The sequence below is a fragment of the Chiloscyllium punctatum genome, chromosome 11 (genome assembly GCF_047496795.1).
Source record: "Chiloscyllium punctatum isolate Juve2018m chromosome 11, sChiPun1.3, whole genome shotgun sequence".
Classification (NCBI taxonomy): Eukaryota; Metazoa; Chordata; class Chondrichthyes; order Orectolobiformes; family Hemiscylliidae; genus Chiloscyllium; species Chiloscyllium punctatum.
This window is the reverse complement of record NC_092749.1, coordinates 4,254,053-4,278,864: the sequence shown is the minus strand read 5'-3', so window position 1 is coordinate 4,278,864 and position 24,812 is coordinate 4,254,053. Positions and strand designations below refer to the sequence as shown.

At 44.3% G+C, this 24,812-nt stretch overlaps 1 protein-coding gene across 2 annotated transcripts; it reads right to left on the bottom strand.

Annotated features, from left to right (window-relative positions):
• Positions 1–1,458: 1,458 nt before the first annotated feature.
• Positions 1,459–23,579, bottom strand: LOC140482685 (zinc-binding protein A33-like). 2 transcript variants are annotated; one of them, XM_072580201.1, is made up of 6 exons: positions 23,144–23,579; positions 17,801–17,896; positions 14,060–14,293; positions 12,604–12,626; positions 10,967–11,082; positions 1,459–8,715 (listed from the first exon to the last, which is right to left on the bottom strand). In XM_072580201.1, the coding sequence occupies exons 1-6, from the start codon at positions 23,555–23,557 to the stop codon at positions 8,168–8,170; spliced, it is 1,431 nt and encodes a 476-aa protein (XP_072436302.1). In that variant the 5' UTR covers positions 23,558–23,579; the 3' UTR covers positions 1,459–8,167. The 2 variants fall into 2 exon arrangements, with proteins under 2 accessions (XP_072436302.1, XP_072436303.1); XM_072580202.1 differs by having other exon boundaries at positions 14,060–14,224.
• Between the last annotated feature and the right edge of the window lie 1,233 nt (positions 23,580–24,812).

Below are 24,812 nucleotides of genomic sequence, written 5' to 3'. Positions count from 1 at the left end.
TCTGTTCCACTTGCTCCTCCTCCCCCTTCTGTTAATAGCATCACAAAATACTAGCAATCCAGCTTCTTTCAGTTCTGAAGTCATTGGGCACTCACAATATTAACTCTGTTTCTCTCCACAGATGCTGCCAGACCTGCTGAGTTTCTCCAGCAGTTTCTGTCTGATGTATTGACTAACTCGGATCCATAACGTTTCTGTCTCTTCATGAAGCTGTGACTGGTCATTGGCATATGTCATCAAGTGTAATTGTTTTGGATCAGAAGCCATTAACACTAGACCTTTGGCAATGCAGCATCCCCTCAACTCTGGATTGGAGGGTCAGATTTAAATTTCATGCTCAAATCATTGCAGTGGGACTTGTTTGCACATTTCCGTGTGTGATTTCATATTCCATTGTATGTGTTGTCTATTATAGTGTGTGAAATTGTTTATGTATTCCTTTGTGGGATTGTTTGTATATTCCTCTGTGTTTAAGATTCTATTTTATATGTTTATTCATTCACAGATCTGAGTAACACTGGCTGGGCCCAGCCTTTATTGCCTGTCCCTAGTTGCCCCTTGAGAAAATGGGGATAGGCTGCCTTCTTGAACCACTGCAGTCCACATGCTGTAGGTAGACCCACAATGCCCATAGGGAGGGAATTCCAGGATTTTGACCCTGCGACACTGAAGGAATGGTGATTTATTTCCAAGTCAGGATGGTGAATGGCTTGGAGGGGAACTTGCAGGGGGGTGGTGTTCCCATGTAAATGCTGCATGTGTATGTGTCAGTGTGGATGTCTGTGTATGTGTGTCTGTGTGTCAGTGTGTGTTTGTGCATGTAAATGATATGTTTGCCTATGTAGCAGTGTGCAGGATTGTCTGTTTGTGTGTGTGTGTGTATTCTTGATTTGCTCAATGCTCCTGGCTGCTGTTAATGAGTGACTATGATGCTGCTGAGTGCCTGACTGCGGCTGGTACTGGGAGTGATCTGTCTGAGCTCAGCGGCTGAATACAGATAAGGGCTTTGCAGCAAATTGCAGCATCAGACATAGCTGATGAGAACAGGCCAATGCCTTGGACAGCTGCAGACTCACTCCTGGGAAATGAAGGAAGTAAAGGCACCAGGAATATTTTATCATAAATTCTATACACTCTGCAGCCAAAACCATCTAAATCTGAATAAGTTATGTTCTGATTAAAATTTGACATTGAATTTAAGATGACGGCATTAGGACAGATGATTCATACCGTGGTCGAATAGGCAGGCTTTAAGCAGGTTCTGAAAGGAGGGAGAGAGATACCGAGGTTATGGTCTTTAATGGGGCACACCCGCTGACATTGGATGGGCTGTGGTATAGATTCTGTCTGTGGACACAGTGAGGACAAAGATAGAATAGATTCTCTAAACACCCAGACAACATTGAAATAAAATCCCTATTTATTTGAAGTTGTATAATTAATACAATGAGAGCATGATGTCAGCTTGACACAAGGACAGGAGGGAACCGTTATGTCTCGACGGGGGAGGGGCAAGAGATAGAAATGGCAGAGAAACGACTGATTGGAATGTCCCAGTTTGTTTTGGTTCTCATTATTCTCAATGGTTGACATGGCAACCACCATCAGTTGCTGCAAAAATTCTCTGGTTCCTTCAAGAAGGAATATTTGCTGTTCTTACCCAGTCTGGCCTTGATGTGCCTCCAGACCCACAGCATCGGGGCTGACTCCTCATGGCCCTCTGACAAGTGAGACACTCCATTCAGGGGCAACAACTAGAGCAAGAAATGGTGGCCCAATCGGCAACAGCCACATCCCTGAGAGAGTGAAGTGTAAAAAGCACAAGGGGCAACTGAGAGTGTGGACAGAGAGAGAGCGAAGGACAAACAGAGAAATTGAAACAGAAGGATGCTGGCGAATGAGGAGACCAGAGGGGAGGGTGACAGTGGAGGAAGAACAAAGGGAAAGGAGACAGTTAGTAGCAAACTAGCAGAAGGACAGATGGGGGGGGGGGGAGGAGAAAGAGCTCGAGGAGAAGGGACTACAGAGGAGATTGCTAGTAAAGAAAGCTAAGACTGAAATTGGAGAAAGGGCTAATATAAATTGTACATGGGAGCAAAGAAATACACATACACAAGAAACACACACACACACACACACACACAAACATACAGGCAGACACACACACACACACAAACATACAGGCAGATACACACACTCACACATACACAAAGACAGATTTATACAAACAGACACAAGCACACACACACACAGACACAGACACACACGTAACCACACACTCAGACAGATGCACAAACACAGATACACATACAGACACACAGACATAATCACATAATCACTCAAACAGACACACAGAGACAGATTTGCACAGTCATAAGTGCACACACACACACAGACACACACAGACACACACACACATGTATTCCAATGTGCTGTTAATGTTTAATGATGGAAGCTGGGAGGATGTTGGTGTGGAGCACCATTGCCGAGTTGTACTGGATGGACTGTGCTGTAGACTGCGTGTGTGGAAAGAGTGAGGATAAAGGTAGAATAGATTCTGTAAACAGCCAGACAACAATGAAATAAAATCAATCTTTATTTTAATTTGTATAATTCACAAACTTTGTCCACTTTGGGGACTTTGCTTGTTCCAGAGCCTCATTGTGGGAGCAGTTGCTTTCCCACTTTGTCGTAACCCTGTCACGGTCTCATGGAGCTTCAATAAAGGAGAACAAATATCACAGTGAGAAGGCTCTGCCTGAGGTATTACTGACCTGCAACAATCACAGGAACATTAACCTTTCTAACTAAACCAAGGACATGCTCAGAAAGAATATGTTTCAGAATTCTCGAGAAACTGGCTGAGATTGAACAGGTCCCACAGAGCACAGCAATGAACGGGAACTTAGTTTCAGGGGCATCCTGCAGACAATACCAGGATCCCTTTGCTTTCTGCTCCTAAACACACCCTGTTACATCCTTCCCACATCCAAATGAGGACGTGTTTAGATCACAGAATGTGATTCCCTTCTGGTGGTTTTACGTTCCAACCATATCTGATTGCTCCATGGTACAACTCCTTGCTTGTGGGTAATGTTTTACAGCCAGACAACTTTCCTGTTACTTGACCTCTACCATGACCCTTGCTGGGCCCAGACACCCACCCACAGGCCACACGAGCCCCGGTAGTTAGACTCAGGCAGAGATGGCCTGGAGCATGATTTGAACCTGCCACCTTCTGGCTTCCAGATGCAACAGCAACTCACCAAGACAGTGCAATTCCCAAAAACATGGCCACACTTTCAGTCCAATCCCAAAGAAGGAGAAATTCCTGAGCCCGAAGAGCAAGTGAAGATTCAAACATAAAGTATACCAATGGTATGAAAATCAGGGCTGTGTAAACCCAGCATCACAGAAACAAGGGAGAGAATATAATATACTGCAGATGCTGCAGCTCTGCAACTAAATCAGAAAATACTGGAGAAACTCAACAGCTCTCACAGCATCTGACAAATGCTGATGGAGGCTCACAGGACTTGAAACGTTAACTGTGTTTCTCTCTCCACAGCTGCTGCCTGATCTGCTGAGTTTCTCCAGTATTTTTTGTTTTAAAACAAGACTGAGGTGGATCACGGAGAGTGTGGCCTGGTCATCTCTCTGTGTTCACTGCCTCACTCCTCAGGACATTGGATCGAGATGAAACGCGTTGCAATTCCACCTAATGGGAACAAACTGGAAAGACTCAGGTCATTAGAGTGACATTCAAATGGAAAGTACGTGGAGATCTACTGAAACCTGGTATTCAGGATAAAAATTCTCACAAGTTGGGAGAGTGTGAGATGGAGCCATAGAATTGAAACAGGATTAGATGGATAAATGTAGGTGGGATTGACGGGCCAAAGTGTCTCCTCCTGTGCTTTTTAACTATGAAATTGTTGTAAATAAAAATTGGGAGACAGCCACAGTGGCACCACAAAAGGGAAGCCCCTGGATATTGGCTCTTTGTGTTGATTTAATAACACCCCTTTCAATATTGTCGCCTTCAGTTTCAAAGCTCTGCATAGTTCAGCCCACCCTACCTGATCGTACTCACCCTGCCCCCATCCATGGCCCTGCTTCCTGACCCTGCCGGTTGGAGCATTCCTCGTTTCCCGAGATGGATAAGAGTCATTCCCTATTCTGATATCAGGGGGCCACCTCTCTGAATCACTTCACTCCTCTCAGCCCTTCTTCACTGAAAAGCTTCTTAAAGTATAGCACCCAGTATTGGTTACCTGCCTGACATATCCACACTTTGCTTCCTAATTCCACCACCCAATCAGCAGTGGGATAGCCACACTGGAAATACAAGCAGGAGTTGTCCATTCAGCCCCTCAATCCTGCTCGGTCATTCTGGATCAGGCAGATCATTCACCTCAATGTCATAATCCCAAACCATCTCCATATCCCTTGGTGACATTAGAAACCAGAAATGTATTGATCTCTATCCTCAGTGACTAAGACTCCACAGTCATCTGAGACAATGAATTGCAAAGTTTCACCATTCTCTGAGGCAAGTCAGGAGTGTGATGGAATACAGTACAACCTCGGTTATCCGAACATCAATTTATCCAAATTTCAGATTATCCGAATAAGATCTCAAGGTCTTGATGCTTGGGTAAATTGTGTTATCTGAACATTTGATTATCCAAACAAAATATGCTCTGCCTGTGTCGTTTGGATAATTGAGATTGCCCTATACTCCCCACTTGCCTGGATAGGTGCAGCTCCAGCAACTCTCAAGAAGCTTGACACTGTCCAGGACAAAGCAGCTGCTTGATTGGCACCACATCCTCAAGCATCCACTCCCTTCCCCGCCGACAGTGAATTGGTGAATTTGGTGAATTTCTGCAGTGCATCTTGTAGATAGCATACACTGCTCAGTAGCAGCAGTGTGTACTATCTACAAGATGCACTGCAGAAATTCACCAAAGATCCTCCGACAGCACCTTCCAAACCCACAATCACTTCCATCTAGAAGGGCAAGGGCAGTAGATACATGGGAACACCATCCTCACTAAGTTCCTCTGCACTCACCATCCGGACTTGGTGATATATCACCATTCCTTCACATGCTGCTGGGTCAAAATCCTGGAATTCCCTCCCTAAGGGCATTGTGGGTCAACCCACAGCACATGGACTGCAGCGGTTCAAGAAGGTAGCTCACCCCCACCTTCTCAAGGGACAACTAGGGACAGGCAATAAATGCTGGGCCAACCAGCCACGCCCCACATTCTGTTCACACACAAATACAAAGCTCCTTTTCTTTTGGTCACTCCTTGTCTCTGTGAAGCTCTTTTGCACGTTTGAAACATTCAATGTGCTCCATGAGATGAGGAGTCACTGTGGTTAATATCCAGTTTTCCAGTCACTCTGAATCAATGTTGAAACAGAAGCCTTTTCAAAGTGAAGCCAGCATCCAGCGTGACTCAATTAGATCCTATTCCTGTTCCATCAAACTAACAGTCATCACCATTTGACCAGCCTGCCCCACAGGGAACACTCTTAGCATCGTGGCATTGGCAGGGATAGAGCAATTCGCAGGACAAACAGCTTTCTCTCAGATAACCACAAATGAGGCCTCATTTCACTCGGCTACAAATCTGGTACATTGCTGTATTCATTTTATCCTGAAGTGACTAAAGCCCCTTGATCACTTTGTGAGCAGACTGTCAGTGAATGTACTGTTTGATGTGGTCTGTGCTGTTCCTGTGTGTGATCTGCCTGTGTTTCAGGAGATGGCTCTGACCTCAGGCTGTGCACAAATCCTCACAGTTATCTGCTCCTGATGTTTGATGACCATCTCAAAATTGTGATATTTTCAGCACTGACCATGGGGCGCCATGAAACATTGGAGCAGATGATGAGATATTGTTAACCACGGACTTGGACTTGAAATTCAAATGAGTGCAGGCCCAAACTACTCAAACTCTCCTCATAAGACAGCCTCTCCATACCCTGTATCAACCAAGCTGATCACGTCCAGAAGGCCTCCTGAAGGGATACTTGCTCCAATCTGCACTTTTCCAGGCCATTCAGCCCGTCAAATCTGCTCCACCATTCAATAAGATCATGGCTGATCATCAGCTCTACTTTCCTCCCTTTTCCTTGTAACCCTTGATTCCCTTCCTGATTAAAAATCTGTCAGTCTCAGCCTTAGATATAATTAATGACCCAGTCTCAACAGCCCTCTGTAGTAAGGAATTCCCACCTATTCACTTCCCTCTGATAGGGGAGATTTCTCCTCATCTCTTTTTAAGTGTGTTACACCCTCTGGTATAAACTCTCTCAAAGCAACTGTCTCCATATCAAGCCTGTCAAAACCTTAAGGGTCTTATATGCGTCATGGTGCTTCACTCTGCCAAACTACAATGAGTTCAGGCCCAACCTACTCAACCTCTCCTCATAGGGAGGGTGGGGATTCAGGGGTGAGGAGCTAGGGGAGACAGCTTCCCTGGAAAGGTGCAGATCAGTGCAAGTATCCCTTCAGGAGGCTGTCTGGATATGACCAGCTTGGTCAATATAAAGTATGGAGAGCTGTGTTATGAGGAGAGTTTGAGTTGTTGGGCCCGTACTCAGTTGAATTTCGAGTCCAAATCATTGGTTATCAATAACTGATCACCGGTGGGGTGGCGGGGGGAGGTGGTGGCTGGGGCAGATAACGCGGATGGAAGAATTACCAAATGTAAATGAATCCAGATTAGAAGCTGTTTGGAGATTGAGATGGACATTTAATTTTGTTGGATTCCCAGAGTTGCAGGAGAACTGGTGAATGGTATTAAGGAGCAGATCAGCCATGACGTAACTGAATTGCTGAGCAGATGGGTGGCAGACAAGCAGGAGGCTGGAAGAACACAGCAAGCCAGGCAGAATCAGGAGGTGGAGAAGTCAGGACTCATCTTCAAAACCCAAAATGTTGACTTCTCCACCTCCAGATGCTGCCTGGCTTGCTGTGTTCTTCCAGCCTCCTGCTTGTCTACCTTGGATTCCAGCATCTGCAGTTTTTTTGTCTTGAGCTGACAGGAGGGGCTGAATGGTCTCTGCCTGCTCCTCTGATATTACCATGTTCTGCCAGCAGATGTCTCTTATGGGAAAATATTAATTTGTGCCAATTGACCTGTGGCAGTGGTTTGATCATCTAACATCAAGTTCCAGACCTTTCTCACACAGGGTTTATAAATAGGGGCCCAGAGATTGGATATTTGCCCAGGTCTGGCTTCCTTACTTTAGGAAAAACATATTGGAGAAAGACGATTCCAGGTCAAAGGTTCAAATGGTGAGGACGGAGGGAAGCTAGATTTTTTAAATTAAAACAAAACTAAATGGAGAAGTTCACATTTTGAAAGGCTCTGACCAGATAAGCTTAGAGAAACTATTTAAACTGGCCCAAGATTTGGTCATCTGGCATTAAAAATCAGAAATTTCATGCCATTGGGTACAGATCAAAGGGAAGGGTTAAGAGAATATAAAACATTCTGCATGAGATCAGGTCAGAGAATACTCAGCAATGCAATTAGAATCCCTTTGAAATGAAGAGAGTGAACGTATCCAAAGGAAAAGGCTCTTTAGCAAAGGATGGGTAAATGGACTACAATCATTTACTGGGCTGGCACAGGTTTAGTGGGTCTCATGGCCTCTTTCCAATTCTATTTAAGCTATTTCTAAAGGTTTCTTTATGGGATCCATTGTCATTACATTCTGATGGGATTCTGTTGAGGGACAGAGAGCAGGATAGGTGTGCTACACACACACACACACACAGACATACACACACACACACAGACACACACACACACACACACACACACACACACACAGACACACACAGACATACACAGACACACACACATAACACACAGACATACACACAGACATACACACAGATATACACACATACACATACACACATACACATACACCCACACACACAGACACACACAACACACAGACACACACACACACTCACACCCACACACACACCGAGGGTGTCCTTTAGCCTTAGGTAGCACTCTGTGTTTGAAGGGAAATTAAGTGCTGCTCTCTCTTCGCCCAAAGTGCGATAATACTGGGAATTTCACCGGAGAACAAGTGCTTGAGAAATCGTTTGACTGTGTCCAGTCTAACGGCATTAATCCTGTAAAATCACCTTCCGAGGATAGATCTTCATGAGTGAAATGTTATTAGTGTCTTGGAGGAGGTACGGACAGAAATAAGGATATAGCTTCTCTGTAAAGGTGTCTGTGAAGGTGTAGAGTAGGGTCATGTCTTCAAGGCTATAAAAAGACACCTGTCCAGCTTTGTAATCCAGACAAACACGGATGATCTTGGGATTAATGCTGAGCTCCGTGCGCCAAGGTGAGGTACACGCATAGTATTCATTCCCATCCATCAGCCCAATGGCCCAGAAACCATTCTCTGGATCCACCTTGATGATTCCTTTCCTCTGGATGGATTCTTGGGCCACTCCTAAACACCAACTGCTCTGCCCCCTCACGTCCACGTCCCAGTGGTGCTGACCTGAACTGTACCCCTCCAATCCCAGCACCGAAACACAGGAGTCAAACCGCTCTGGATTGTCTGGTAGCAGTTGTTTGTTGGGGCTGTATCCCATCATGGTCAAATCCTGCGACAGAGAGAGCCAAGGGGCTGCTGTGTTTGGGTCCAGGGTCACAGAGGCTGAAGGGACAGAGAACGAGAAGTTAAGGCTGAGCTCTTCATAAAGTGTTAAATGTCAAATGAGAGTACTGCTGGTCACACACATACATGTATATGTCTAATAACAGGCTGCAGGGATCTGGAAAGCAGATCATGTCCTGGAGGAGTTCATGAAGAGGTACTGGGGCTGTCACTGGGCTAGAATCCAGAATTCCAGGTCATGTTCTAAAGGACATAGGTTTGAATCCCATCATGGCAGACAGTGACATTTGAATTCAATTGATAAATAAATCTGGAATAAGAGGTGGCCATACAGTAACCAAGTAATCATTGTTAACTGTCCCAAAAACATAACACAAATGTCCTTCAGGGAAGGCAATCCACCTTCCTTACCTTGTCTGACCTATGTGAGACTCCAGACCCAGGGGAACGTGGTTGACTTACCTCCCCTCTGGGTGATGAGGAATGATCAATAAGTGCTGGCCCAAGCAGCGACACTCAGAATAATAGAAAGTGTTCCTCCTGTCTGGACAATAATCCAGAGGAGCCAATCACTTGTGAACATATAACTTTTCTCATTTCTATTCCTACTTATTCCAATAACAATTGAGTTTATCTAAGCTTGGTACCATCACAGGAGTGTAATAAGTTTACACTTGACATTGAGCTGAACAAGGAGCATATTTGGCCCAAAACTTGTTCAAAGAGATAAGATTGAAGGAGGACAAGGAGTTTCTGGCAGGGAATTCCCAAGTTAGGTCCTCATCAGCTCAATGTACAGCTGACAAAGACAGAGCAATGGGAATTGGAGGGGGAATGCTCAAGAGGCCAGAATTCCTGGTGCGTAGACACCTTGGAGGGGTCTGGGGCTGGGGGTGATGGGGGCTGGAGGGTCATGGAGGCTGGAGGGAGGTAGGAGGAGCTGGGGAATGGAAGGATTTGGAAGTGGCAACCATCTGGTGAAGCAGCAAGTCAACAAGCATGGAAGCCAGTTCCTGTCACTGGCTCTATCAGCAGAGAGTCGGTTGATATTTCAGTTTGATGGAGATTCACTCTGTGTGAACTGTTACAATTGCTGCATTACTTGACCAGAGTCAGCGTGGGTGAGTGAGCACAGAGGGAATGGTGAGCGGGATTTGGTGGGAGCTCATATAGAGGCAGCAGGATTTCAGGCAGTGGGATTTTGGAAGGTGGGATAAAGGCAGCCAAACAGAGAGAGAGTTAGAATGGTCACGTTTGGAGGTAACACACACACTGATGAGAGTTTCAGCTGCACACAGATGGAATTTGAGCAGGACTGGGACAATGTTACAAAGATGGAAGTTGGTGGTCATGGCAACGGAGGTTTGCAGAGCATCAACTAAAGCCTCCAGGATGATTGCGAGCAGCCTGGGTCAGCTTAATACTACAGTCAGGCAAATAGCAGGCACACTTCTTAGCTGGTGAGATGTTTGATTCTCTTGGCTTGATTAAAAATGAGAGTTACTGTCACAGATTTCCATACATCCAATAATCCATTCTCAGCTCAACGTATATATTATTTGTTAGAAAATTGAAATGCTGAAATTGAAGTTAGTATTTAATGGTAAAATGTGCATGCTTATCTTCCAAAGAAAGGTTCATTAAGATTACAACAAAAGATACAGGAGGAAGTCATTCAGCCCCTCAAACCTTCTCCACCATTCAACAGGTTCACAGCTGATCCGACATTGCTCCCGGTCCATTCTGCTGCCCAGTAACCCATGTTTCCCTAACTGACCGAGAATCTCTCTATCTCAGTCTTAAATACAGACAGGCCCCCACAGTTCTCTGTGGTAAGGAGTTTCATAGACTCACAGCCCTGTGAGAGAAGGAATTCCTCCTCATCTCAGTCTGAAATTGGCGCCCCTTTATTCTGACACTGTTCCCTCTGGCCCTAGACTCTCCCATGAGAGGGAACACTCCCTCAGCACTGACCCTGTCAAGCCCCTTAACAGTCCTGTAGGTTTCAATGAGATCGCCTCTCACACTTCTAAACCCCAGTAAGAGTCCCAACCTATTTAACCTTTGCTCATAAGACAATCCCTCCATCCCAGGGATCATCCCAGTGAATTTTCTCTGAGCTAACTCCAATGAAATGATACCTTCCCTAAAATAAATAATCCAAACGTGGTCTTGCCAGCAACTTGTACAGCTTCAGCAAGACTTAATAGAGTTTATCCTTTCGTTCTATTATAACAGAGTGGGATAATTTTACAGCTGGATAAAGATGCATTGTCAATATGTTACACACCTGGATTGATAATGTTCAGCATCTTCTTCCAGACTTTGTATTGCAATGATCCAACATAGCGACCGACATTAATCATGGCAGAGACTGTCTCTGGACACTGGGGAGTGCAGTTTGCTCTGTAAGCAGACAACGTGTTGGAGGCGTTAATGCTGTTCTCCTTCACACGCATTCTGAGGTCACTCTTGTACATTAAAAATGAGGAACTGCTGATTTAAACTCTGCCTCTCCCTGAGATGGGAGCAAGTAATTTAAGAACCAAAACAAAGGAAAAAGGTTCAGCTGACTATCACTTGAACTCTTCTTAAGGAGTTTATATACATTTTGAAACACAGCACAAATGCAGCATCTTTGATTCCACCTGGAGCCTGTAGCTGAGAGTTGGCTGACAGCTTTTACTGATCTGGATGTCCTCTGTGATCCTGCTGAGCAGCGAGACTGAAGCTCACCATCATTGCTTTGCTTTCATTTTCTGTCCTTCCAATAATAAACTCAAGTACCTCTTTATCCATAAACATCACCCTAACTTTCCCCAGCTCTTTTCGTGATCAGTGCACATGGAGACCAGGCACAAATCAACACAATCACGTGGTTCAAATTCTGCTGATGTCCTGACAAGACTCAACTCGAAGTCTCTGAACTCTCACAGCCAATGAGGTATTTCTGTAACACAACCACAGGTTGTAATGCAGGGAGTGAAGCAATCAGTTTTTACAGATTCCACATCATGACAGTGAGTGCATAGCTAACGCAGCTCATTAGCTTAAAGCACTTGGAGGTGCTCTGTGGTGATAACAGACGCAATATAAATTCAAGCATCTGCAAACAGCAATGGCCAGATCACCTTGCTGAATGATAGTTAGTGAAGGTTAAATATTAGTCAGGGCATTGGGAGGCACCCTCTGCTTCCAGTGGCTGGGAGATATTCCTTCTCTATCTAACAGGACAGATGTGGCCTCAGTTTATCATCACAGCTGGGAGTGATAGCAGGGCTGAATGGCCTGATCAGGCCATGCCATGCTACATTCCTCAGTGCTGCAGGAGACACTCAGTCGTGTTTGTGTCTGAGATTTCCTCCCACAACCTTTGAGCTCAAATGTTCCGGCTCCTGCTGCAGAGCAGCTCAGACCAGGCTCAGCTCCAATAATTTCAGTATCGGGGTTTCTCAGCACTCCCGAGAAAGAGGTTAGCTGGCCTCATCAAACCTCTGCCCATCATCACAGGGTCAGGAGTCTGATGGTTCACCTCCATGAACTCACTCAGGGAAGGAGCTAAGATTAGATTAGATTCCCTACAGTGTGGAAACAGGCCCTTCGGCCCAACAAGTCCACACCGACCCTCCAGAGAGTAACCCACCCAGACCCATTTCCCTCTGCTGGACTATGGACAATTTAGCATGGCCAATTCACCTCACCTGCACATCTTTGGACTGTGTGAGGAAACCGGAGCACCCGGAGGAAACCCACACTGACACAGGGAGAATGTGCAAACTCCACACAGACAGTCGCCGGAGGCTGGAACCGAACCTGGGACCCTGGTACTGTGAGGCAGCAGTGCTAACCACTGAGCCGCCATATCACTTCTAAGTATGGAGTCTGGAAAAATTCAGAAAACGAGGGGCAGCCAGGAGCTGTTCATACCTTTTCCTTGTTGCTGGAAGATTCTGAAAGAGAAAACAGAAAGGGTGAAATGCTGAGTAACACGGACAAACTTGTTCATCCAATTCCCAAAACTTCTTCTGATGATCCTTAACGAGAACTGACTGACAAATCTATGTAACGGACTGACAAGGGACAAGGTTTATTTATCTATGCTTTCATTCATGGGATGTGGGGGTGTCTCTGGCCAGCCCAGCATTTATTGCCCATCCCTAATTCACCAGAGGGCACTTAAGAGTCACCCACATTGCTATGGGTCTGGAGTCACATGTAGGCCAGACCAGGTAAGGAAGGCAGCTTCCTTCCCTAAAGGACATTAGTGGCCCAGATGGGTTTTTCCTGACAATCAACAATGGATTCATGGTTTATGAATTATTATAATGATTCGCCATTAGATCCTTAATTCCAGATTTCTATTTAATTCAATTCCCACTATCTGCCCTGGCAGGATTCAAACTTGGGTCCTCAGATCATTACATTACAGTCCAGTGATAATACCATTAGGCTAATGTCTCCCAAACATTACACTGCACGTAAAATAGACAATGTTTGACTAAGGCAGGTAGTAAGAGAATAAAGATATGGTGGTTTTGAACAAACCAAAATAAAATTTACCAAACAAAGGAAAGTAAAACAATCCACTGAATATACAATGTATATACATATAATATACGATGCATGTGTATTTATTGTGCAATAAAATGTGTGCTTGAACATCCAGGGTTGACATGGGGTAAATGTAATGCAGCTGACAATCTGAGGTTGAATGCCTCACCGAGAACATCACATGGTGGTGTAGCGCACCAGCTTCTTTAGTGTCTGTGTTAACAGCTCTCCCTAAACCACCCCCCCACCCGAATCTGACCAGACAGCTCCTCAGCTCAAAGTGTTTGGGATCTCGCTGTGATAGCAAATCACACTGACATAAATATCACCGGCAGGCATTGATATGGCTATGGTGGTGGAGTCATGTTTGAGCTGATGTGGTACCCGGTGACATTGGTACGGTCTGTACTGGCGAGGTCCAGTGAGGACTCAGTGGTGAGGGCACTGGTGGATGTGAGATGGCGCTGAAGGCTGGTGTCTTTAGTTTCTGCAGCGGTGGTGTGGTGGCCATGGTGGAGCACTTAAGAAGGAGTGTAATGTTTAACACTTTTTCTTTATTTCTTTATTTTTCTGCCTTTATATTCTATGTTTTGGTTTATTTTTCTGTGTTTTAAGATGCCCCTGAGTGTGGCAACATTATACAACACTTTTCACTGTATGGTGTAAAAATAAATAAATCAAATATGGTGTGTTACAGATGGAACCAAACACAGAGGTTGTTAAATAAAAGGACATTAAATCAATCCTTCCTTCCATCTCTCTGCTGGTTAGTTTCCCACTAACCCAAACCCTCTGCCTGTAACCTCATGCTCCCTGAGCTACTGTTACTTACCAGTAAGAAAAGGGCTGAGTCCCTTTGACTGAGCTCACTCTCGATTGACTGAATGGTAGCTTCTAATGAGGAAATATCCTCAGAGACCTCCTTGATTTTTTGTTTCATTAACTGAACATGATGTTCTTCCTCTTTTTGGAGATTGCTCATGAGAATCCTCTCTTCCTGGTGAAGGAAACAGTGAAGCTTCTGAAATTCCTGTTTGATCTGTTTCTCAGTTCCCGAAGCCTGGCTCTGTTAGAAACCAAAACAGTTTGAGTCTGACAAACAAATGCAAAATACTGCAGATGCTAGGGATCTGAAATATAACAGAAAGTGCTGAAGAAACTCAGCGGGTCTGGCAAAATCCGTAGAAAGAAGTCAGAGTTAACATTTCGGTTTGAGTGACCCTTCCTTCAGGTCTGGTACAACTCTTCATCAGAACTCATCTGAAGCAGAGTCACATCAGACTTGTAACGTAAACTCTGTTTCTCTCTCCACAGACACTACCTGACCTGCTGAGTTTCTCCAACACTTTCTCTTTTTTTTTGAGTCTGAAGGATTTGCACTTGGCAGATCCTTCTTGACTGGGTGGAAACTGCAGTGTGAGATGTTTTTAGGAGTTGGGGGCTGTTGAAATGAGCTTTAGCTTTGGTGGATTATTGCAAAGAGGATATGTTCCATTTGCTGGAGGGTTATATTTGTGGGAGAGTTATCCCTGGTAAATTACAGGCTGTTTTTGCCAGGGTCTGGATCAGTCACAGCTGGGTGTGTGAGTCAGGCAGCAACACACAGCCAAGGAAAACACTGAACAATAACTAGTTTCACATTTCTCAGATCCAAACAAACTCAGCCTGAGATCAATGGGTGGTGAGGAGATGCTGTGAGGGGGAACAAGGGGTGCACACAAACACTATATTGTCACTGAGAAAGGATAGTGGGATATATTGTGCTGGCATTAGCCCACTCTCCTTAACATCGTCATCCAGATCTGGGAAGCTATGCACATTGACTGAGGAGAAATCGAACTTCAATTCAGTGGAATGAGAAATGTTACATTGTGTGTTTGGAGTCAAGGTCCTGATCCATAGTCTATCAACATGAAAATGAAAGTAAAATTCTGACAATGCTAGAGACTGAAAATATAAACTAGCAGTTCTGGCAAACAGTCAGGCCAAATCGAATTGTCAACCCTGTTTCTCTCTCCATAGATACTGCCAGACCTATTTGATACTATTAAAGGATGTTATTAAACTGGAAAGAGTGCAGCAGAAATTTACAAGGTTGTTACCTGGAGTCAATGGGAGAGGTTGGGCAAACTAGGATCTTTCTCTTCAGAGCATAGGAGACTGAGGGGGGACATTATAGAGGTGTATAAGATCATGAGAGGCATGGACAGGCTGAATGCACTCAGGTCTTTTTTCCCAGGGTTGGGGAATCGAGGACTAGAGGACATCAGTTTAAGGTTAGAGGGGAAAGAATAAAAGGGAACCTGAGGGGCAACTTGTTTTACACAGAGGGTGGTACGCATATGGAATAAGCTGCCAGCGGAAGTGGTTAGGTGGGTATGTTAACAACATTTAAAAGGCATTTGGACAAATACATGGATAGGAAAGGATTAGGAGGAAATGGGCCAAGTGATGGGAAATGGGATTAGTGTGGATGGACATTTCAGTCAGCATGTACCAGTTTGGGCCAAAGGGCCTGTCTCGGTGCTGTAGGACTCTACAATTGTCTACAACCTGCTGAGTTTCTGTTTGAATTGTTGTGTTTCTGTATCAGATTGGCTAAGGATTCTAGCTTTGAGATGAGAGAGACTATCTCACTTCACCATCCACACTTGTAGTCATTGATAAAGCTTTTTCTAAACGACCTGAAAATGCCAACTCCACTCACGGGGTAATTATTCAGCTTCTGAGGAGTTAAGACAAAGCCTGTTTCCCTGTATTTTTTTCCCTCTCTATCTGGGCACAGGAACCATCTAGGAGAAAGTGAGGACTGCAGATGCTGGAGCTCAGAGCTGAAAAATGTGTTGCTGGAAAAGCGCAGCAGGTCAGGCAGCATCCAAGGAGCAGGAGAATCGACGTTTCGGGCATAAGCCCTTCTTCAGGAATCTTCCTAAAAAAGGGCTTATGCCCGAAACGTCGATTCTCCTGCTCCTTGGATGCTGCCTGACCTGCTGTGCTTTTCTAGCAACACATTTTTCAGCACAGGAACCATCTATTCAACTCACTCCTTCCTCAATGTTCCCACACCCCCATCTTCAGCATAAATACCATCTTTCCCAACTGCTATCAGCTCTGAAGAAGGGTCACTGGACCTGAAACATTAACTCTGTTTTCTCTCTCCACACTTGCTGCCAAATCTGCTGAGTTTTTCCAGAAGTTTCTGTTTAAGGTGCAGAATTCCAGCATCTTTAGTTCTTTGTTTTATTTAATTGAAACATGATCATGCTTTATGATGTTATTTAATTACAAGATATGGGCATTGCTGTCTGGGACAGCATTTATTGCCCGTCCCTAATTGTACCTTGTGAAGTGGGGGGGGGAAGCTGCCTTCTCAAACCACTGCAGTCCATGTGCTATGGGTTGACCCACAATGCCCTTAAGGAGGGGAATTCCAGGATTTTGACCCAGTGACAGGGAATGAACAGTGACACATTTCCAAGTCAGGGTGGTGAGTGGCTTGGAGGGGAACTTGCAGGGGGTCGTGTTCCCATCTATCCGCTGCCTTTGTCCTTCTCGATGGAAGTGGTCGTGGGTTTGGAAGATAGTTGTTACATTTTATACTTTGTCCACTTCTGACCTGTGACTAACTCTCATACTAACTTTAACATTTCTGGTTAACCACAGATATTAGATCTGTCCCGAGAAATATTTGTTACACATTGGAATGTAACTATTCCATGCATTCAAAGTATTTCCTTACATCTTGGCCTTTGTATCCCTAGCGACCTATCCTGAAATCTCAATTAGTCAACCTTGCTTTCATGCCCTTATTTAATTTCAAAAAAAGTCTTGGGCCCACTTTTCTCTCCCTTGAAGTGAATGTAAAATTCAATCAAATTGTGTTTGTTGCTGCCTAGTGGGACCTTCACTAAGAGGCAAAAGTGAGGACTGCAGATTCTGGAAACCAGAGTTTAGATTAGAGTAGTGCTGGAAAAGCACAGCAGGTCAGGCAGCATCCGAGGAGCAGGAAAATCGACGTTTTGGGCATCAGCCCTTCATCAGGAGCTGCCTGATGTGTTTTTCCAGCACCACTCTAATCTAAACTCCGGACCTTCACTATGAGATCATTAGTTAAGCCTGACTCATTGCTCAATACCAGATCTGGCATTAGTTGCTCTATGGTTGGCTTCAGTAGTTAAGGTGATCATTTTATTTTTGTTATTGCCTTCACTGAATATTTATGTGCATCCGTGATAATTTGGACATGTTAACCTTACTCAAATTTCGGTGGAATTAGTATTTAACGTATCCAGATCTGCTTTGCAGATTTTGTGGTTTACATGTAACTTTTGAACTATCAGTCCGTGTGGGGAGCACTATGTGAGTGAGTGAGTGAAGACTGGGTCATCTAAAACAACAAAACTGCATATTCACAAACATTCATGACAATCTTATCCTTATTCACTTACAGACCACGGATTTAGAATTCTAATTCTGAAGAGGGACAAAAAGTTTTACTTTATTTCAGAACAAGGCTTGATGAACCTAATCTTCAAGGTTAGTTCTGCATTGAGCGTAATCCCTGGGAACTTACTTTGATGTGCTTTAAGGTGAGCTCACACTCATTTCTGATTGCACCGAATTTTACCACCTTGGATTGTAGAGACTTCATCAGGATCTTCAACTCTTCCTGAAAGAATAATTGTTGAAAAATTCAGTTTTATAATGGCTCATTGCCTAAAGCAAGAGGAAGAGAGTATGAGTGTGATAACAACAGCTCAGGCTTGGGGACTATAGGCAAGACATCAGGGACCAGTGTGTTCAACAGAGATTACTCAAGTCGACACACAGAGATGCTATTTTTTCACGGCCACAGGAAACAGCTGCAAATTATACCGAGGTCTGACACTTTGTGAGTTTCTCACATTGATGCTTTAAATAAATAAATGGTTATAAGTTACCATTGTGATGCTAGCAAGAAGGCTCACACATTGATGCTGACCATTTCTCTACAAGTGGAAAGGTGTATTTTGAATAACAGAGTGAACAGAACCACAGGGTTAGTGCCATAGAGCGCGAAAGCATACAAGATCCATTGGCCCATCAAGTCTGTACAACCACCTCACTACAGACTTCCCAAGCCCGATGGACACACCATACCTTTATAAGATATAGGAGCAGAAGTAGACCATTCAACCCATCAAGTCTGCTCCACCATTCGATCATGGCTGATATGCTCCACACCCCCATTTTCCCACCCTCTCTCCATATCCCTTCAACCTATTACCAATTAAACTTCTGTCTAACTCCTCCTTAAATTTACTCCCTGTCTCAGCATCCACCGCACTTTGGGGTAACAAGTTCCACAGATTCATAACTCTTTGGGACAAGTAGTTTCTCCTCAACTCCAAGGACAGAAGTTTCAGAAAGTCTGGCTAACTTTAGGCTTCTGTTCAATGGGCTGGTAATTCAGGAATGTATTCTAAGTGAGTGACATGAAAACTTATGTTCTCAATCACTTGCAAGATACATTGAAGATATATTTAACATCGATTCAATTTAAACAGGCAGATAAATATGTGGGAATGATTTCGATCCTACAAGTTGGATGGAAGTGGACAGATGGCCAATTTAACCTGAGATTAATTACACACTGTGGAGAGCCATATCCAACCTTTTCTGATATTAACAGATGTTTTAGGTCAGGCAGCTGAACCCAAACCTGTTGAAGTGCTAATTCATGTTGTAAAATATTTTTGATAACATCATCAGAGCATGAGGAACAAATGAGGGTCAATTCCTTACATGACACCTTCCAAATGCACAACTATTTGCATCTAGAAGGACAAAGGCAACAGATAATGGGAACACCAGGCCCTGCAAGTTCCCCTTCAAGCCCCTCACCATCCTGACTTGAAAATATATCCCCGTTCCTTCAATGTCACTGGGTCCAAATCCTAGAATTCCCTCCCTAATGACATACAGAACACAGACTGCAGCGGTTCAAGAAGGCAGCTCACCCCCACCTTCTCAAGGGGCAACTAGGGACAGGCAGTAAATACTGTTCCAGCCAGTGACACCCACATCCCATGAATGAATGATGTAACAATCGAATACTTTGCAGCCACAAACTCAGAGTTGGGGGGATCGCGGAGTTGCTATTGCTGAGACAGGGCTCAAGGCAATCAGGACATGGACTAACAGAGCAAGTCTATTGATACAGGGGCACAAGTAAAGTTTGTGAATCAGGATGAAATCACTGCAATGAAAAGAGAGGATATTGTGATGAAGGTGTGCTTTTTGAAATATAATTGACAAAACACATGCTTAAATCTTGAACTTTTTAAAAAGAATACTCTTCAATGTCAAGAAAGCTCGCTTCAACAGCAAAGAGGCTGCAGCAGCAAGGAACAGGGATTGAATAGAGACAACCCATCCACAAGACTTTCACAGAGATATCACAGCGGCCCATTCTGGGGGGGAATGAAGCCACTGAATTTTGAATGCAGATAGACAGAGTCGGAGATAATGTGGCTGAGAGGCCCTTTGCCCTCTCTCTCAATTGTTGAAACTCTTATCATCAAAGTGTGTGAACTGACAACAGTGCTTCACCACTCATGCAGGGCTCCTAAAGAAAACATGCATTTACCTAACTGTCTCCCAAAAGTAGACTTTGACCAGCCACAACTGATCCAGGAAGACACCCTTGTTCCAACAGCTTGGATGTAAAAGTAACTTCAGCTACAGGTCAACATTTGGGACAATCCATTAATGACCCCTTTCTCCTGACTTCAACTGTCACCTGGTAAAAGTTCTTTGAAGACGAGACCCTTTACTTTTTCACACTTGTGTCTCTGTGTGTAGTATGTGTGTGTGTGTGAGAGAGAGAGAGTGTATGTGTCTGTGTGTCTGTGTGTATATGTGTGTGTGTGTGTATGAGTATGTGTGTGTGTGCATGTGAGTGTGTGTGTAAGTGAGAGAAAGAGACAGAAAAGGGCAGTTATGTAATTGCACGGTTTGAACAATTTGTTATTAATCTTTATGTCATTGCTTGAGTAAGTTTTCTTTGTAACGAGTTAGTTTGTTAACAAATGAAATGTGGTTGCATCATTTCTGAAACTATATGGAATAAACCTGATACATAGATCATTGGTAATATTATCGGCCTTTATAATTTGCAATGACCAGTCGAGGGATAAGGAATCAGTTGACTCACTCCCTGCTAACTCAGTTGCAATAATATAATGAGAGGAAAATTGTGGCTTTACAGGAAGCATTCAGAACAAGGAAGGGATTAGGGCTGCAGTAACAGTTGGCTACAGAGTCACTTGGTGTCAGTGCTGAAGTGCTCCTTTACACGGATGCTGGGATTAGGTATATGGGTAGTAAGACGTTTTAATGGGGAACTGTAACTTTCAGGTAGATTGGTGTATGTCTGGAATGTCCTGAGTGTGTCTGGCATAATTTTCAACAAGAATAAGTGAACAGAAAATGTGAGAGTTAGTGTAATGAACAACAATAATGAGTTAGTTACAGCCTAATGCTGCATAAACATTTATCAAAGAGTGATCATTATATGAACAAATTCAACATAATATTTGAAAGAAAGAGAGAGAAAAATGTGAAACAGCTGCTAAGATTCTAGTTTTGGGTGAGATTAATCTAATTGTGATAAGACACTGTCCACAATAAACTGGGCAAATCTGTCAGTGGGAGAGACAGAGAGGATGGGAGAATTTAATGTAGTACAGACAACAAAAAGGGGTAAGGAACAGGGTAAAACTTGACAACTTCTAACACAGTTTCAAAATTTGCAGGTGATACAAAACCTGGAAGCTTTTTTGTGATTAGGAGGATCGTGTAGAAGTTCAAGAGGACAGAGACAGGCTGGGAAGGCAAATTATGTTTAATGCAGAGAAATGTGCAGTGATTCACTGAGATAGAACACGGAGAGACAATTTAAATTACAGGATCCAATGGGAAAGGGGCTGCAGGAGCAGAGGGACCTGGCTATGTGTGCACTGAAATCATGGAGGATGGCAGGACAGGGTAAGGGAGTGATTAATGAAGATCAAGGGAAGCTGAAATGTTTTACCTTACTCTCACAATACAAGGAAGAAGAGGAGTTCAGACCACCCTTGATAAGGGCAGCTATTGACAGAGTGGCAATCTCACCAGATTAGTAATTCCAGAACACCAGGCTAACGTTCCCATTCAAATCAGTGAAATGTAAATTCAGTGAGGGGCTGGGGAGCAAGCAGAAAGTAACATCGCAGTCTTTGTTATCAGCATCCATCAGGTTTACTAATATCTTCAATGAAAGGAAACCTGCTGATCTAGAGGCAATTCCAAGCCCAGAGCGATGTAGTTCATTAATTTTTAACTGCCCTTTGGGAATGAGGGACAGGTAACAAATAAATGTTGTTCCAGTCAGTGATGAAAAATGTGTTGCTGGAAAAGTGCAGCAGGTCAGGCAGCATCCAAGGAGCAGGAGAATTGACGTTTCGGGCATAAGCCCTTCTTCAGGAATGAGGAAAGTGTGCCAAGCAGGCTAAGATAAAAGGTATGGAGGAGGGACTTGGGGGAGGGGTGTTGGGAATGCGATAGGTGGAAGGAGGTTAAGGTGAGGGTGATAGGCCAGAGAGGGGGTGGGGCCGGAGAGGTCAGGAAGAAGATTGCGGGTCAAGAAGACGGTGCTGAGTCCGAGGGTTGGGACTGAGATAAGGTGGGGGGAGGGGAAATGAGAAAGCTGGAGAAATCTGCATTCATCCCTTGTGGTTGGAGGGTTCCTAGGCGGAAGATGAGGTGCTCTTCCTCCAGGCATCGTGTTGCCATGGTCTGGCGACGGAGGAATCCAAGGACCTGCATGTCCTTGGCGGAGTGGGAGGGGGAGTTAAAGTGTTCAGCCACGGGGCGGTTGGGTTGGTTGGTGTGGGTGTCCCAGAGGTGTTCTGTCCACATTACTGAGGTATTCGTACACATTGCTGAACACTGGTCAGTAGCCAGTGACACTTGGGGAATGGTGAAGGGTCATTCTGAACATCAAGCCCTCATGCTATGACAGACTGGTCAGCAGCCAACTGAAACCATTGACCTCACACTGGATTTACATCAAGGGGGCACTGTTTCAGAATCAGGAGGGTCTCGTTTACTCACGAGGAGGAATTTCTCCTTTCAGTAGCTCGCAGGTTTGTGGAATTCTCTTGCTTCAGAGAACATTGGAGATTGGGTCATTAAAAATATTCAGGGTTGAGCTAGACAAAGAGACAGAACTGACAGGACAATGTAACTTTGACCAAAGCCTGATCAGCCACAATAGTACAGAATGGCAGAGTGGGTTTAAGGGATTGAAAGGTCTATTCCTGCTCCTGAAAGGGATGAACTTAAGTTCCTATTAAAACCCTTGGCTAAAAGCCCACATGCAAAGTTAAAGGGCCAGATCCAAACTTTAAAACTATAAAGCTGCTGATGGGTTCCAGGGGCACTCTATTCAGATCATGTACAGTCAGGGCCATACACAGTAGGGAGAAGGATGGAGCAGCCGAGCTGGGGTTTGAGCAGTGTGCTGCATGCATGGCCTGTCTGTTTTTCTGCTGTCTGTAATAGCCATGTAATACTCCTCTGGAAAATCATGCATTGTTCCACAATGATACAATGGATTCTGGTTCAGTTGGCAGTTGGCAGATTTTCAATCTCAAGACAAAAACAAAAGAGGAAAAATAGATTTTGAGCAGACCTTCCAGGGCAGTGCTCTGCCAAGAGCTTCTTGAACATTCCATTCTGTGCAGTTAATGCTGACCCTCTCCCACTCTCCCACTCAGGCAGTATACGGTATAAATATGTCAGTGTGCCTCAAGTGCTGTGTTTATAATTATTGCTCCCAAGTATTTGGACAGCAGACCACCCTCTCCTTTACTGATCCTTACTCTCACCATACCTTTGACTCTTTAGTTGCTTCCTCCAAGGGACGACATCTATGGTTTTCGTGCTTTTTTGAATGCAGGCAAACGACACACATCACCTCCTGGTCCTCCTGACAGTACAGCTTCACAAGCTCCTTGTGCAGACTACACACTGGGTCTGGCTGACTGACCTCCTGCTCTTTTGTAAACTCCTTGAGAAAAGATTCCACAATGTTGGCCAGTGTGCGATTCCATTTTAAATCTTTGATGGAATACATTTCCCTGCAAACAGGACACTCAGAGTTCCCTTTCTTCTTCCAGTAGCTTGTCAGACAAGCCCAGCAGAAATTGTGTTGGCACGGGGGAGAGACAGGGTCCTTGAAGATATCCTGACAAATTGGGCATGAGAGCTCATCCTCCAGCCAGGATATCTTCCCTCCTGCTTCCATTTCTCAAAAAGATGTTATTCAAACCAACTGGCTTCCTGTTGATAGTGCAGCCAGCAGAAAGTCATTGCAACGTAACCGTTTCTGTTTCTGTTCCTGTTTTTAATTAAAGGGGCACTGTTCCACTGACAGTATTAGCAAGGTTATTCTTTCACAGAAAGGAACAAATGTGAATCACTTCAGAACAAAAACGTTGAGCAGGATGGTGGTTTTATAATAAAATAGCACATAGAACACAGAACATTACTGCGCAGTACAGGCCCTTCAGCCCTTAATGTTGTGCTGACCTGTGAAACCAATCTGAAGCCCATCTAATCCACACTATTCCATTCTCATCCATATGTTTATCCAATGACCATTTAAATGCACTTAAAATTGGCAAGTCTACTACTGTTACATGCAGTGTGTTCCACACCCTTACCACTGTCCGAGTAAAGAATCTACCCCGACATCTGTCCTATGTCTATCACCCCTCAATTTAAAGCTATGTCCCCTCGTGCTCGCCATCACCATCTGAGGAAAAAAAGGCTCTCACCATATCTACCATACCTGTCCACCCTATCTAACCTTCTGATTATCTTATATATCTCTATTAAGAGACTTCTTAACCTTCTTCTCTCTGACAAAAACTGCCTCAAGTCCCTCAGCCTTTTGCCATAAGACCTTCCTTTCATTCCAGGCAACATCCAGGTAAATCTCCTCTGAACCCTTTCCAAAGCTTCCACATCCTTCCTATAATGCAGTGACCAGACCTGTACGGAATACCCCAAGTGCGGCCATCCAGCATTTTGTACAGCTGAAGCATGACCTCATGACTCCAAAACGCAATCCCTCTACCAATAAATGCTAACACACTGTACGCCTTCTTAACAATCCTATCAACCTGGGTGGCAAATTTCAGGAATCTTTGCACATTGACACACAGATATCTCTGTATTCCTGTTACTCCTTCCAAAGTGAATCACCTCACTTTTTCACATTAAACTCCATTTGCCACCTCTCAGCCCAGCTCTGCAGCTTATCTATGTCCCTCTGTAACCTGCAACATCCTTCTGCACTGTCCACAACTCCACCGACTTTAGTGTCATCCGCAAATTTACTAAACCATCCTTCTACACCCTCATCCAGGTCATTTATAAAAATGACAAGCTGCAGTGGACCCAAAACAGATCCTTGCAGTACACCACTAGTAACTAAACTCCAGGATGAACATTTCCCATCAACCACCACCCTCTGTCTTCTTTCAGCTCGCCAATTT

Bases quoted from the DNA above. Each gene is read 5' to 3' on its own strand.
- LOC140482685 (XM_072580201.1), bottom strand. From the start codon at position 23,557: ATGGAAGCAGGAGGGAAGATATCCTGGCTGGAGGATGAGCTCTCATGC. The intron at 14,294-17,800 runs GTAAGTTCCCAG...GGTTTCTAACAG, and splicing joins TCACCTTAAAGCACATCAAA to AGCCAGGCTTCGGGAACTGA. The intron at 11,083-12,603 runs GTATGAACAGCT...GTCTGCTTACAG, and splicing joins CTTCCAGCAACAAGGAAAAG to AGCAAACTGCACTCCCCAGT.